Genomic DNA, 16,075 nt, shown 5'->3' with positions numbered 1-16,075 from the left:
AATTCCAGCAGCTTCAGTGTGGCTGAAATCCACTTACAGTAGATGTAAAGGATGCTGCATGTCTGACCCGTCTCCTCACGCGTGTTCCAGTACAAGAGCAAGATCAGCGACGAGATGGACCTGAAGCGGCGGATCCAGTCCCTGGAGGAGTCCATGGAGCTCCACGAGAGGATGAAGAGGCAGGCGCTGGCCGAGTTCGAGAGCTACCGCCAGAGAGTGGAGGACATGCAGCTCTGCACCGAGGCCCAGGTAGACGCCGCTGTGCGTTGTGCCCGCAGTGACAGGCAGATGTGCGCGACGGGGCGCTGCCGTCACAGCTGCAGCTAATCAGACCTAATGCGTGTGTCTTCGTCCCGCTGTGAGGCTGGAGAGGCTCTGTCTGTCGGCGTCAACGCTGCGCTCACGTCTGGGCGTTTGACTTTGTTGTGCGGCAGCATTGTAGTGATCAGGACTCCCTCAGGTCCTTTTTGCTGGTGTGTCCTGTTCAAATTCAAACTAAACCCGAAGCACTACATTTAGTTTAGTCACGAATAATAATAAACAGTCACTATAGTAAAAATGAAAATGCAGCACGTCGCACCTACAGTACAGTACTGTACCTCAGGGAGCTGTTTCATCAGCGTGAAGTCATGAAGTCTGGTGCCAGGAGGTCTTTGCTGCTGATACGCTACATTCATGCTGCAGCGTATGAGGTTTGTCCTGGACCTCGATCCATGACTTCCTGCTCAAACTGCTGGGGTCTGTTTATTGTGTTTCCTGTTTTTAAAGGCAGCTTGGCAGCCAGGAGGTCAAATTCCCCCGAGCCAGTAATTCACCACCTGACCTGGAGCTTCTCCTAAAAAAACGGAGTACACCCTATAAATCAATGGCGCTGTTAGCCCACTGCCTTATTCCTGTCCTCCTTGGCAGCACACGCAGCGAGTAGTGTCCATGTCCAGGGAGGTGGAGGAGATGCGGCGGTCTTTTGAAGACAAGCTGCGTACGTTCAGCCAGGCCCAGACCCAGTTTGAGCAGGAGAAGAAGAGCGCCCTGGAGGAGCTGAAGGCCCAGCACAGGCAGGAAATCCAGGAGCTGCTCCGCAGCCACCAGAGCCAGAACGCAAACTACAGTAAAGACCAGGAGAAACTGGGACAGCTCCATAAAGCTGAGGTAACGCACTAACTACTGCCAAGGTCGCACTGGTTGAGTTAACCAGTAGCTGGAGATGAGCAGCAAAGACAAGCTGTCATTACGTTACATGTTGGACTGATGTGTTACAGGTGGATTCTCTGGCAGAGCGCGTAGAGGAGCTCAAACAAGACAAGAAGAGACTGGTGGAGGAGTATGAGGCTAAACTCAGCAAGGTACAGAGCCGTGCACAGCTGTTCTACTGTATGAAGAACCCAGAGCTATGTGCTCAGAAATAGAGTCCTGCAGTTTGGAAACAACAACGTGGTGCATTCAGAATTAGTCAGTAAAGACCATACACTTTGATAGGCAGCTCTGTGAATCTACTTTGGCTTCAGTCTTGCTGGCACGTAACTGTATTTCCCACTGTAATGGCTGCTTCACCAGGCTCAAGCCTTCTACGAGCGCGAGCTGGAGGCCATGAAGCGGACCCAGCAGCTGACGGCGGACAACTTGCTGGCGTGGAAGCGCACCGAGGCCGAGCTGCGGCGGGAGTTCCAGACGCAGGAAGCGGCGCTGCAGAAAACCCTGGGAAAGCTGAGGACTGAGCTGGCTCGGGTGACAGACGAGGCGCGGGAGAACCGGGACAAGTCCCACAAGCTCCAGGCTTCGCTCACGACGGCCGAGAGCTCCGTCAAGGTGAGTCCAGGCCCCAACAGCACATTACGTTCTTTATCACAGCCTTATAAAAGGCAGAACTATAAAACAGGGGGGGCAGAAGTAGCAGAACATTCTGTCATTCAATGAAAAAGCCATGTTGTAGTTTTTATAGCGTCCTAAAAATGTGTTCTGTGTAATTGATAGTAAAATGGGGATGTAAAGTACAATAGTGTATTGGTAAAAAGAGATAAAAGCTACATGCCGATACTACAAGTCTTCAGCGATCTGACTGTTTAACGCAGATTCATCCATCACTCGTCCAAACTCTGACAAAACCAACTGTGTAACGGTTTAATACTGGTTGAGAATATGGAAGAATTCTGAACTTGTACACTGTCATGATTATCACAACCCTGTCGAATTAAGCTGACATGTGCTCCAGGGCAGGCAATTAAGCTGCTCTGTTTTGTTGTTTTGTTGTGCTCTGAAGTTCATGTAAAGTGATCAGAAGACGGGTGGAAACAATTTGATGCTCTTTTTATATGATCTATAGAGTTCGTATCACATACGCGGTCTATAATCATATCTCTTGCACCTGCAAAGAGTTCATTCCTTGCAGATAATAGATTTTAATGTAACCTTAACGAGATCAGAGCAGATTATTCCACCTGTCTATACTCAGTAAGTAGTATTTTGCTCAAGTGTAGTGACATGTTTAAATTCTTTTCACATTTCTTTTCACGCTGTAAAATTAAAATATTACAGCAATTCAATTCAAAATGTCCTCCTTTCTCTGGAGACATAATTACTGCACCGGCACCCCTCATGTGCTGTAAAGCACCCAAAGTGATTGGTGCCAGGATGCTACATCTCCTTGCTTCTGTGTCATCCTCCTTTACTTTGGGATTCTGAAGGCAAATCCCCAGAGACATGTGCGAGAAATGATGACTTGGATTAACTGAGACAGAAGTAATTCATGGCTGACCACAGGAGCTCACATGCCAAAAATCACAAATTATCCCAAAGTGGAAAACTCCACTAAATGCTAAATTGTTACTGTCACAGTCTTTGGACTAAATGCTTCTCTCTCAGGTGAAGCCTGAGCCCTTGTGGACAGAAAACTGCAAATCATATGAAACAGTTCTCAGTCCTTTTTATATTTAAATAGCAGCATTCAGTTTGTTCTATTATGGACGATTGTCAGAAGCAAGAGTGTGTGTTAAAGCGTGATGATAAAAGTTATTTTACCTCACTGCGCCACTGTAGGAACATCTGAACAGCCTGCACAACTTCAGCGTAGTCCTAATCTGACAGAAACACACAGTGCGGGGCTGTAGAGAACGCTTTCATTAACCTCAGGCCTGGACAAAAGGCCCCGAGACACATGCCTGCGCTCCGACATAGTCAGAGCCAGTCACTGTCCTTATCAGGGAAGACGCACACACGCGTCTAATTTGCGTGTGACTCCTCAGTGGTTATTATCGTACTGAAGCCTCATTGTCGTAGCAGCAGTAATTAACTTCGAGGTAGATTGATGGGATTGAAAGATGTGAAATTGCCTCCTTTATGAGTTCTTCCAGAGTCCCAAATCACACAGCTAGTGTGTGTGTGTGTGTGTGTGTGTGTGTGTGTGTGTGTGTGTGTGTGTGTGTGTGTGTGTGTGTGTGTGTGTGTGTGTGTGTGTGTGTGTTACTAACCAAGCAGCAGTTGTCTTTACATGCTTGACTACGTGTGGTACCGGGTTACTTCTACCAGTTGTGGTTTTTAAATGTAAAAATGTGAAATGTGTGTTTTGATTTTTTATTTTTTGTCCATGACTGATTGAAGCAGAAGCGTTTGTTGAATCGCTGTGCACCCGTGTATGTCGTATAGGGCTGCTGTGACTGAACAGACCTCTCTCTGCTGTGTTGTCCAGGACTTAACGAAGCAGCTGGATGAGGTGACCCAGAACTCAGAGATTGTGGAGATCCGTCAGAAGGAAGCGGAGTGTGAACTAGAGGCTGCCAGAGATCGAGTTCAGCAACAGGCAACAGAAATCCTGCTCAAAGCCAGTAAGACCCTCACCCCTCCTGTTTTTCTGACTTCCACCAACACTACCTTAAAACACATCCTGTGCATAGCCACTAATCTGAGGTATCATGACCTACAAACCTTTACTGGCATAGGTACTAATGGTACTGCTGGAATTCATTAATCAGCCATGTCCACTTTGGATTTGCATCAGGTAAGTCACTGCATGTTAGACTCGGACTGGGCGTCTCACCGTCATTAATAAACACCACTTCCTGAAATGTGTGTGAGCAATAGCAGCAACTTAGCACAGCGTTATGCTCGGCCCATTAGCTTCTATGAGCTTCTTATGCCCGATGAGAATATTTTATCACTTTCCACTAGAGCTGCTTCCATGTGAGACACACAAATAAGATCCAGCCACCAAGTGCCTTAAATACTTTCAGAAATGTTCGTGCTTGTCAACAAAAATGTTCATTAGAATTTTTGTGTTTTCCTCAAGAATCAAATAATTTAGTACTCAACACATGTGTAGACTGTAGCCACTGAAACAGCTCGAGCCACAGCCAGTGGGACACACAAGGTTTTAACAAAGGCAAGGTTTTAATTAAATTATTGTATGCACAACTGCAGCACGGCTGATAGCTGAGAAAATTGGCCTGTCATTTGTGATTAATGTTTACTGGACAGTAATAAAGTACGTTTTTTATACATGTAGTTTTTACTCCATTACACATTTGTCTTGGCAAACTTGTTTAGCCCAGTATTCTGATGACTGCCAAAAAGCGTCCACGGCGGCAGTCTGGCCTGGCTAAAGAGTCCAAATTAGCTGCGTGTCAGACATTAATACAGGTCAGCTGGCTCTGCCAGAAGCGTAAACTCCATGTCAGCGTAGGAAAAGGCCAGAAAAATAGCAATATCGCCACAAAGGCCTTTACCTGAGTTGTTCTTGTTCTTCTGTTTCTTGTTTGAGTGTAGCCACACACTGACAGGAGAGCAACGAAGGCCCTAAAGAGCCAGAACAAAGAAATGTAGTGTCAGAGTGGTCTAACTACAGTCAAGCTCCACTGATTTATTATTTATGACTATCATTGTGCGTGTATTGGCTGGTACTGACAACGCATTCTTCTGTCCTGTGATAGGTCAGATCAGCAGCCTGCAGGCCACTCAGATGACCCAGGAAGCGGCCATCAGGGACCTGGACAATGAGCGCAGCCGGCTGAAGGACAAGGTCCTGAGGATGGAAGAAGAGAGGGAGGCCCTGCAAAGCCAGAACCAGGCCCTGGAGGAAAGACAGAAACAGCAGATCCTGTCCTTGGAGAAAGTGAGCTGTACTTTATATTCATGGCAGGCTGGCATATCTGTGTTATGAATAACCAATAACTCATCAAGATGCTGCAACACAACTTTTCTTTAGACTTTGCTCCGAACGTGTTTATCATCTTTAAATTATAAGAACCGCTAGAAAATTCTGTCCTTGCTTTGGTACTGTTGCAGTAGTAAATTTAAGCTACCAAGAAAACTCAGGTAAGCGATCAATAAAAAAGTGAATAAATATTTCTGCGTAGGTCGTAGAATGGAATGTTTGTACATATTTTCAATGTCAGAACTGTAACACGCGTATTTGACTTGGTTGAAATGCTCAGTGTGCGTCATCTGAGTTCGCACCTGCGACCGGCCTTGTTTAAAGAGTCCAGCCTGTCAATCACTGCACTGACAAACTTTAAGAAAAGCAAACTCCTCGTTTTAAAAACCAAGAAGCTTAAAGGTCAGATGATTTAAAGACGCGCGGAGTCAGCAGACCAACCGCCGCCGACAGTAAATGTCAAGTGTTGCTGCTTCATGTATGTTTTCCCATCCCTTTATCTCTGACATTTGTGCAGTGTAATCCGCTGGGAGCTGGGACGCGTCTCCCAGAGACAGGCTGCTGTGAATTTCAATGTCTTCCTGAGGATGACGTGAAGATCCCGCACTTGAACTTCATGATAGCTCTCTGTCATGGCGGCAGCAAACCCATTAGTTGCTGTAATCATGCTGTAATGATTTATGTTTAATACTTAAACCTGTACTGTAGTTTGTGTGGACATGTTTTTATTCCTGGGTTTTAAACTGTAGTTTGTGTGGACATGTTTTTATTCCTGGGTCTTCCTCCTCCGTCGCGTCCTCTCTCTCCTCACGGGGCGAGCGACCTCCCAGGATGCTCGGTTTTTATGTCTTGCTGCCGTTCTGCCCCTCAGGTTTGTTTGGCCGTATGAGAACGCAGCAGCCGCGCGCTCAGTTTGACCGTTTTGATCGACGCTTCTTGGAAGGCTTTCAAAGCAGCTCCTGGTTTGGAGCAATTATTGCACACCGATATGAATGCAGCCCTGCTGGCAAATGAAAGTCGTTTCATGTTGTTGCCAGTGTCTGATAATCTGCCAGATACTCACTAGTTTTAATGACTGTTAAACAGAATATAAATTGTGCATGTTGGAGAGGTATATTATCTTTTGCAGTCTGTAAATGTGCTTAGCAAGGGTGTGGTACAATATCAGTCCATATAATAAGGGCCCCTTTCATTATTATTCACACAATCTTGGTAACTGGAGAAATCTTTGCTAATATTATACGCATCTTCATGTTCTTAATGTCTTTTAAAAATAACTGCTCCCATGTGGCTTTTTTGGCGAGATTCGGCTAATTAAAACTTTGTTAAACCCATTCAGTGACAAAGCAGCTGCTCCCCTGATTACAGCCAAAGTAAATTGGGCTATAGATTATTTTCTTTTACTTTTCCAAGTACTGTTTTTTGTGACTGTAGGGGAAGAAGTTTTTTGCCTGACTGTCTTCCTGTAATATAGAACCCAGAGCCCAGAAACAACAATTTTTCTTTTTGTCTCTTTTTATTTTTTTTTACCATATTGATCTGTAACTAACCTGAATAGACCTGTTTTCTTTATACAGTGCATCTTGCACATTATCTACTGTTATACACTGAGCTAGTGTTCCCATAAACCTTCCATCTAAGGTAAAATATGCTTGTAAGCGTCCAAATGCTATTTGTTCCCTGTTTAATTTAATCACTGCTGTGATTGAACTCCTTCTCAATTACATCTGCAATGTGGTTCTGTTAGATAACAGGAGGGTTGTTGGCTAGCAACAAGAAGTCTTTCTGGGTGAAATGGAAGCCCCATTGTTTGAAAGTCCTAAATCGCCATTATTGCCATCTTGACAGTCATAGAAACAGGCAGTGTAACTTCATAGATAGTCATAATGACACAGCGACAATGGATTGATTCCCTGACTAGTAATCACTGCCAAGATGGTGGAATAATACAGCATATGGTGTAAATGTCAGCCGGTATGTGTATTGTCTATCATAGCATTCACCTTTGAGCAGATTTTAAACGCGCATGTTTATGCATGTGCCTTTTCCGTGGTCTCCAGACCCTGCATGAGGAGAAAACATCCCACGAGAAGGACATGAGCAATATGAGGACTCAGTACGAAGAGGACGTCAGACAGATGAAGGAGGGACAAGCTCGAGCGCTGGAGGACGTCGGCAAGAAGCACAGAGTGACCCTGGAAAACGCACTTAGCAGCACAGAGAAGGACAAGAACCGCCTGCTGGCTGTGAGTACGCATGCGAACACCCTGCTGGGATTCAATCGCCGCACTTTTCACAGACATATACAGGCTTCTGCCTTCATAATAACAAAAGGAGCATTTACTGTACAGTAATACATGCAGTATTTGTGACGTTCCACAGGAGTGCAGCCACCTAATCAATGGAAATCCACAAGGCTCGTTCTCAGATTGCTGCAAATTGTGTAATCAGCGCTTAGAGCTGGAAGCCAGAGGAAAATGAACAGCTGGATGTTTTAATTGAACCTACATCATCAAGCTCAGATGATGGCGTCTTTAAGTTGCTTCTTTTCTGCAAACCATTAGCGTGAACTCGCTGATTAACAGACGGTGGAGGTAAATAAGCGCAGCTTTCAGCACCGATGAGGTCCAGGACCTATCACTGCCCTGATAAGAGGCTACAGACTGTAGAAGAAATTATAGTATTAAGTAATTATTTAATTTAACAGTGTGATATGCACAGATGACTCAGTCAAAATACAAGCTGTCTTAGTCTCTGTGCATTCTGCCAAATGAATTGGACCTGTCACAGTGTTTTAGTCTGTTGATGTTATATTTGTTAATAAACAAGTGGTGATAATAAATGACAGACGTCCTATGGTGTCTGCATATGCTTTGGTTCAGAGAGACTTTAGCTCATCTCTCAGGTCTTTTCAGCTTTTCTATAGAACCTAATGAACAGGCGATCACCCAGAATACTGTGGCTCCATTAATGATGGCAAGCCGACCAAACCTGGACCAGGTCACCACAATGATAAGAATACATCTTTGCTCATATTTCTACAGAAAATTTGAAAATAAAAGCTTGGAGAAAATGTTGTGTTTTTAAAGAGACTTTTAAGCCCTGCTCTAAATGTACAGAGCATAATTATAGTTCTCTGGTTGCTGTTTGCAGCTAAATAACCAGTTGCTCATTGTAGAGACTGGCATGCTCAACCATGTTCATACCAACACGATGATGGAGATTTCAACATGTAACCATCACTCTGCACCTCTAAGCTAACTCCACCATGTTCACTGCCTGCACCATTGGCTGAGAGTGGGTTTAGCTTTTGCATATGCTGATATAAAGGACAAAGCATCGTTCATTTGGCCTCAAGTCTAAAATGTCTACATTTGCATACATACAGGAGGAAATGCAGCCCACTCACCTCTCAACGCTCACATAATCAGGATTAAGTGAAATCGGTGCACCTGGAGGACCCTCAGTCATATAATGTGATATAATGTCACAGCAGGCTGGTGGAGAAGCGTTTGGGTGAGAACGAGGCTCAGATGTGGCATTTGAGGGGAGCCACATGTGGGGAGAGTGAGCAGGCTGCCTGGTGACTCACACAGGTGATGATAGCGTGTTGACGCTCAGAGGTGCTATTTTTAGGCCGTGCTAAAGCTGCTACTCCTCCTGCTCACAGGAGCTTTAGTGCGCCTTTGTCTGGGAGACAATAAAGCACTAATTAGATTAACACATGTGTGGGAACGCACAGAAAGGAAGATATTTTCAGAATGATTGCATAAAAACCTCTGTGGGTTTTCACATCTTTACTAGATATGGATTTTTTAATTGGTGGAGGTGACTTGGCTTTTAAATCAGGACTCAGCTGTGAACTCAGCTTAGTAGTTTTGACTGCTCAGCTTGTGCATTAATACCACAAAGAAAGCTTTAAAAGTTAGGCCACGATTGCTTGATGTGACCTGAGCAGCTTGTGTGTGTGTGTGTGTGTGTGTGTGTGTGTGTGTGTGTGTGTGTGTGTGTGTGTGTGTGTGTGTGTGTGTGTGTGTGTGTGTGTGTGTGTGTGTGCGTGTGTGTGTGTGTGTGTGTGTGTGTGTGTGTGTGTGTGTGTGTGTGTGTGTGTAAACTTTCCATCATCAATATTTCATTGCAGCTTGTTTTGCACAGAGCGTCTCCACCCTGACAGGTTTCAGGTCCAGACACAGTGTTCACATGTGGTGACTTTGCATGTCCGCCCCTCATCAGACAGTGAGCGTTCAGTTTGCCACCACTGGAGCCTGTGAGACCGTGCTGTTGATGTACAGGATTACAAACTGGCCACTGGGACAGCTTTAATGGGGTCTGGGGTCTCGTTCTTCCACATCACGGCCCACCGCTCTGTGCTGCAGCCGCGGCTTCCACTCATTCCACTCATTCGCTGCCACTGGATAGAAAGCGATCAAATATTCTCCTGCATCAAAGTTACATAATGAGGACTTTTTCATATGATACTCCACACTGGGGCCTGATCAGAGCTGACAGCTGTGTTAGGAGAAGCTGAGTTATTAGCGCTGTTTTCTGTGTGCACACGTCCTCCTTTCACATGTGTCCTGAGCCGCACAGCAGTTCACACATGTGTTCAGGATGAGGCCGTTAGTGTAGATGCTGTAGAGACTCTTAGACTGAAAGGAGTGAGGCAGGTTAGTGGCGCCTCACTCAGTCTCTGTCATCTGGTTTGCAGTGTATCTGTTCTATAAGTTCAAGCAGCAACGACTCTTCCTGCTCGTTTTCTGCGCTTTATTCTTGTGTCTGATTCAAGTTTTGTCACGCCTGGTTAATCGTCTTCTCTTTCATCACCTGTATTCTTTCATCACTTTAAATTATAATGAGGGTTGTCTGTAAGAAGGCTGGCATTGGAATATAAATGAGCAGGTTCTATCTTAGTCTCGTCCTCTAAATGGAGCCGCAGGGTGAAGTGTGAATCCAGATGGGTCGTCTCCCATTCCTCCCATTCTGAGTTTGTCCATTTCACTCCTGTCTTTGATATCTTTTTACTTTTTTTATCTCAAACATATCTGTTAGCACATTATAAGATGATCAGCCAACACCTGCCACTGTCGTCTGTAGGCCGCAAACGTTTAGGCTGGTGGGAAATGTTGTTCATTAAGACCTGCAGCGAAACCAATGATCTGTTAAGTAGAAATGTAAAAACATTCCTCTATGCAACAAACGCACAGTGTCTGGGCTTATAATGGCATGAAGGCTCATGGGATGTCACTGGATGCAGTGAGCTAACAGGGGAAGGCAGGAATTGGTTTGGTGTGTGAGCGTAGCCAGCAGAGCACCCTTTGTCTCTGTGACCCTCACACAGCAGGTGACACACAAAATGTCACGGAGCATTCCGCACCATTTGCATGGATTGTCCCACTGTTTTCTCCATTCACATACATGTGTGCTGCTCCATTGATTTTTACAGAACTTCCAGTGAGAGCACTCGCTGTTTTTTCCCGCATTACAAACTCCATCCTCCTGTGTGATGAATAATGGTGGCAGATTTCATTTGACATCACAGCAATTTCCCTCAACTCTAATTGTCCTTGGAAAGCAGCAATCATGGCACACTGTAGCAGAAATCGGTCCCATTCATCAGCAGGCGTAATAAGCTTTATTATGGTAACAATGCAAGAGCTTTCTCATCTCTGTCAAGGACAGTGAAATAGACTTTTTAGGAATGGTGTCAAACAAAGAGTTCTCACTCTGCACAACGACGGAGAGCCCGTTTTCATGCAGCAGCTCGAGGATGCGCCGCGCGGACGTGCTCTCGTCCTGACAAACATCTGTTGCTAATTGATTTGCACAGGAGCTGGAGCAGCACTTCGAGAAGGAGCGCCACTCGCTGGAGGAGCAGAAGACGATGCTCAGGCAGCAGCTGGACGAGCTGAGGGAGGAGCTGACCTCCAAGCTCACCGCCGCCACAGAGGAGGTGCCCCGGAGCTCGTACACGTCACCATTCAAAGCTCACGTTTCACAGGACCGCTGTGATCAGTTGGCAGCAAACTAGCTTTTTAACAGGAACGTATTCCATCTTTTTAGTTGTGTAATTAACAGTTGCCCTTTAAAGAATGTCAAGTGTTCTGGTGTTATTTCAGGCCACTGTTACCTGGAGAGACAAAGTTAGTTTAAAGGTACTTCTGAAAAACATGACGTGCTCCAGATTCATCGTGACACTGAGTTAATCTCTTTCTTAATGCGACGCGTTTTGTACTTGTCGTTCCGATGCACCTTTGGAAAATACACTTTATGACTGCGCGTTATTTATATTGTGATGTTGTTTGTCTCTCATCATCAATGCTTCCAGAAGCAATAAAGAGAATCCGTTCCCTCCTTCTGTCAGGGACCATAAGTCTGGGTTTAAATCCTGAGGTTTCCTGTGTGTCAACAAACCGGAGCAGTGGACGTGTTGCTCCATTCACGCGATTTCGAAGTTGTGCTGTACTTTTTACATTAAGTTAAATGAATATCAAATGTGCTGCATACTGTGTTGCCACGTTCGCAAAAATACATGGGCTCGGCTCATTTAAAAATCAGCAATAGAAATGGTTATTGAATGCATTTTTGATGGCAATTCCACCTCGCTGGGCATAAAATGCTGATGTAGTTTCAAGGTTGCTGCCACACTGATACAGCCTGACGTGCATCAGGGTAGAGGCTGTGGATTTGGTTGAGTCTCTCCCCAACTTCCCCACTGTCTGTCTCTCCCTCAGGTGTCTCGGCTCCAGGAGGAGGTGCGACAGGGCGAGCAGAAAATCGGGAGCGCTGAGGGACAGATCTCCACCCTGAAGGAGGCACAGGAGAAGCTGCTGGAGGAGCTGGACGCCACCCGGGCCCGGCTGAGAGAGACCAGCAACCTGCTGACGGCGCTGCAGGTCAGACATGGCTTTACCGTCACCACAGCATCACCGTGAACCTAGATTGGCCTAGAAACAGACCTTTGGAGATAAATAACTATCCTCCATTGTGGGAATCTATGTTTTCCCTGTTTCTGAAATGACACTATTATTAACAAGCCGTTGGCAAAGTCATTGCAGAAGAAGGTTTTGATGCTACAACATTTGTGCCTGAATGGACACAAAGGCCTCAGTGGAAACTATAGCACTTCAACACTAACAAATGAATGTCTGCCTCACTCAGGGGGAGTTGGAGACACAAAAGCGTCAGCATGAAGCCAAACTCATCACCACCAAAGAAGAAGAGAAACTCAAAATGGACAAGATGGCTCTGGAGCTGGAGCTTAGATGGACTGAAACGCTCAGGTACTGTGTGTGTGTGTGTGTGTGTGTGTGTGTGTGTGTGTGTGTGTGTGTGTGTGTGTGTGTGTGTGTGTGTGTGTGTGTGTGTGTGTGTGTGTGTGTGTGTGTGTGTGTGTGTGTGTGTGTTTTACAGCTAACACTTGCTAGAACTCACACACACACACCTCCGTCCAGCTCTTAGTATTGACCATGAGAGAGCATTATCCTTTTGAGGGCTTTGCAACTCCTCAGCTCAATCCAGTGTTAAAGCCGCCAGCTCAAAGTCTCTGTTAGCGTCCACAGACCTTTGAAGTGTCATAGTCCTAAACCTCGAAGAATAAAATAGAGTGTTTAGAGGTGTGAGCTGTAGGTTACACACAGTGAGGTCTGCGTTAGAGTCAATTTGACCATAAAACGATAATGGACTGTGTGCGTTTGCGTGTGTGTGTGTGTGTGTATGTGTGTGTTAGATAGAAGATTATCGCCTTTGTACGATTAAACACCTGAGGTCTGTCTGACCTCATACAGTAGTATTAGGCAACTCCCTTTATAAATAAAGTATTGGTTGGTTGAGACTCTCTAAGAACTGGAAAACAGCGGGTACAAAACAAGAGAGCAAATGAGAGTCAAGTCTCAAATCAAATTATGAAAGTGGTGTTAAAGCAGCAGGAAGCCCTGTGAAAACCTTGAGCATCCTCCTCTTATCTTAGGAATCATCCCAACCCAAATCTGTCAGCGGCTTCTCCAAACAGGCTGTTGTTACATCCTAGAAGTCTAAAAAGCTCTTTTGCTTGATTTCACAGCATTTCACTGTTCTACCAAACTTCTTCTTTAACCTGCTTTGGTGTTTCAGCTGCCAGACAGGAACGGGGCAGTCGGTTCTCTAGCTGTTCTCTAGCAAAGCTAGAAGCAAAGAGAGAGGGGAAACTGCATTAGATGCAGCGGTCTGTAGTGAAGGAGTAATGAGAAAAAATGAGCGCTTCAAACACAGATTAGGGTTTGTTGTGCTGCCTGAGTGCAGCTAAATATGTACCACAGCTCAGATATTCCATGCTGACATCCATAGACTGCAGCATCACACTCTGCTCCTGTCTCCGTCCGTCACTCTTCCCTCGTCTCTGTCCTTCCTTTGTCTTTGGGTGCGGAGCTCTGTATTCTCAGGAGGACAGCTATTCATTTGGTGCTGGGGGTGAGCACACTGTGGTTAGTGAGCCGTCTGAATTAAGGGGGCTCACGTTAATCCTTGTTTCACAGTGGAAACAGGCAATTTCTCTGTGATAGTGTAATCACGGCGAGTTCTCAGGATCAGTGACTGAGCAGAGGGGGTCCAGCGGCTCAGCGGACGGAAGCCACCGGGGCTCCGCGTGCTCCCTGCACTCCAGATGATCTGAGGAGACACTGCCAGAGGGCGACGGAGCTAAATGCTGTCAGCTCGCCGTGACTCATTCGTATACATACGCGCCATAAATAAGTATGAGTTTCACCTCACGCAGCAAGCACTGGAATCCAAGCCATTATCCTCCCCCTCCTCCGCTTCGCGCCCACCCCTTCACTTCCTCAGTTCATCTGCGTTACCTCTCTCCATCTGCTCCCCGCGTTCATCCTGCCCAGTCGTAGCTGGAGAATAACTGGTATTAGGACGAGCGCTTTGAAGCCCGCGGAGAGCGCGCACGCCCGCACTGAGGACTGTGCTTCATACTGAACCAGCGCATGAATTATGGCACGTGTCAAGCGCGCTGCGTGGTGAACGTGACTGTCTGGTGTGCGACCGCGCTGATGTGCGCTGGCTTCTTACATGGTGTGTGTCTGTGTGCGCCTTCAGTCTGACACTCTGCAGCTCTGTGTGACCAAAAAATGTGTTTGTCTCAGTACCTCATTTAACAACTGCCATTTCAACTCCCACACAGCTATTACATTGGCAACGCACGCACGCGCACACACACACACACACACACACACACACAAACACTCACACACACACACACACACACACACACACACACACACACACACACACACACACACACACACACACACACACACACACAGCCTTGTAAAGAGCTGTTAGCAACAGTGTTGAATACTGATGGTTGCCCAATAGAATGGCTCTTTGTTTGGAGCTGTTTGTTGAACAGACACGAGTTGTGCTTATGTGCGTCCACCAACCACTGACTTTGTACACTACAGTCATGTGTGTCCAGCCTCAAGTGTCAGTTCAAGTGGAACTTTACATTAAGAATAATAATAACCTTGAGCTCTGGTTACTTGTGCATATTTTTTATCCTTAAGGTAAAAGAAGACACACGTGAGGAATTTTGTTCAAGGTGTTCTTGAGATATTTCATTACAAGAGTGGGATGGATGGATGCATGGGTGGATAGATTTGAGTGAGATGTCACTATTAACAGTATAAAACAAGACGGTCACTATGATAAAACATGAACGTTTACTTCCTCTCGGCTCAACAATGGTTTTGATGCTGTTTTGCTCTGTGTGTTGGTTTTTGGAGGCACGTCTTTATTGTTTGATTCAGTCTCATGACTTTCATCCACCTTGTTTCAAATTAAGGCAGAAGACAAGCTGAATGAACACTGATGAATGCAGCCTTAAGTGGATGAGCAGTATCACCTCCATGTCATAATGTGGATTGTCACTTAGTGCTGATAATTTAATAAAGCTCCACCAAATGAAGGGGCAGCTGTGTGGGTTTTTGAATCTCTGCCATCGGTCGAGCTTCTGAAATGATGGTGCATTTTACTGGATAACATTACCTCACAAATGTGTGTGTGTGTCTGTAGGCAGGAGTGTAAGAAGCTACGCGAGGAGCTGAGAGAGGAGCACGAGGAGGACAAAGCCTCAGCGCTGACCCAGCTGGCACACAGCAAGGAGCAGGAACTGAACAACGCCAAGGAGAGCTGGCAGAGGAAAGTGGAGGACCTGCTGGAACAGGTACATGGAGCAACGCTCCAACGTCCATTCACACCAGAGGCAACGTCTGCAGTGGAAAGCAGAGAGGACAAAAAGCTCCCAGGCGGTTTTAGTCTGGACAAACACAATACACCAGCTCCTGTGCTGCTCCTGAAGGACTTGTCTTCCTCACTGGAGCACAAACCCCATCGCTCATTCATCATGTGAGGCTGTGGAAGCGCAGTGGCGCTGGCTGCTGCTGCTGCTACTGCTAACGGCTGCGCGGCGCTGCTAATGCAGCATGACGTATCTCCTCTGTGACCATCATGCAGACAGACAAACGCTGTCAATAGCTCTATTAAAGTTCATTATGAAACGCCGGTCACCGCGGCTGCGCTGCGTTGGGCTCCATCACCTCCCGTGCGGTGGTAAATGCATTTGCTCCGTGCTTCACAACCAGCTGAACCGTATCTATTCACCTTAATGTCAACTCAGAGCAGTGGTCAAGCATGTGATAGAGATGCACTGAAGGAGTAGAAGCTGCGTATGAGAGGGTGGGGCAGCTTTTAATGGCCTGTAACTGCTGTCTGTCTGGATGCTTGGGTAGTTATTACTTTTAATACTGTTATGGTTTGAACCGTCAAGGTGAAAACATAATAATAACATCTAAGCCAACCTCACCAGCACTGAACAGCAGACAGGCTGGGGAGCGTTCAGTCGATAGCCTCGATGCTGATGACTGCTGGGTAATAAGCGATCAGCAGTTCACC

General features: G+C 46.0%; 1 protein-coding gene and 1 long non-coding RNA gene across 4 annotated transcripts in view; one reads left to right on the top strand and one right to left on the bottom strand.

Moving 5' to 3' along the window:
• fam184ab (family with sequence similarity 184 member Ab) overlaps positions 1-16,075 on the top strand; it is a 62,363-nt gene that overhangs the window by 25,395 nt on the left and 20,893 nt on the right. For all 3 annotated transcript variants that reach the window (XM_055506628.1, XM_029140630.3, XM_029140629.3), the window contains exons 3-13: positions 91-249; positions 910-1,149; positions 1,260-1,343; positions 1,555-1,806; positions 3,683-3,818; positions 4,920-5,101; positions 7,204-7,389; positions 10,971-11,093; positions 11,875-12,036; positions 12,302-12,423; positions 15,197-15,347. In XM_055506628.1, the coding sequence (XP_055362603.1) occupies positions 91-249; positions 910-1,149; positions 1,260-1,343; positions 1,555-1,806; positions 3,683-3,818; positions 4,920-5,101; positions 7,204-7,389; positions 10,971-11,093; positions 11,875-12,036; positions 12,302-12,423; positions 15,197-15,347 (1,797 nt within the window). The remainder of the gene's footprint in view (positions 1-90; positions 250-909; positions 1,150-1,259; positions 1,344-1,554; positions 1,807-3,682; positions 3,819-4,919; positions 5,102-7,203; positions 7,390-10,970; positions 11,094-11,874; positions 12,037-12,301; positions 12,424-15,196; positions 15,348-16,075) is intronic.
• Positions 243-5,028, bottom strand: LOC129603737 (uncharacterized). The gene is made up of 3 exons (XR_008693943.1): positions 4,895-5,028; positions 4,716-4,785; positions 243-835 (listed from the first exon to the last, which is right to left on the bottom strand). It is a non-coding gene; the product is annotated as an uncharacterized LOC129603737 (long non-coding RNA).

Source organism: Betta splendens, chromosome 24 (assembly GCF_900634795.4).
Source record: "Betta splendens chromosome 24, fBetSpl5.4, whole genome shotgun sequence".
Classification (NCBI taxonomy): domain Eukaryota; kingdom Metazoa; phylum Chordata; class Actinopteri; order Anabantiformes; family Osphronemidae; genus Betta; species Betta splendens.
This window is presented reverse-complemented; position numbering and strand designations above follow the sequence as displayed.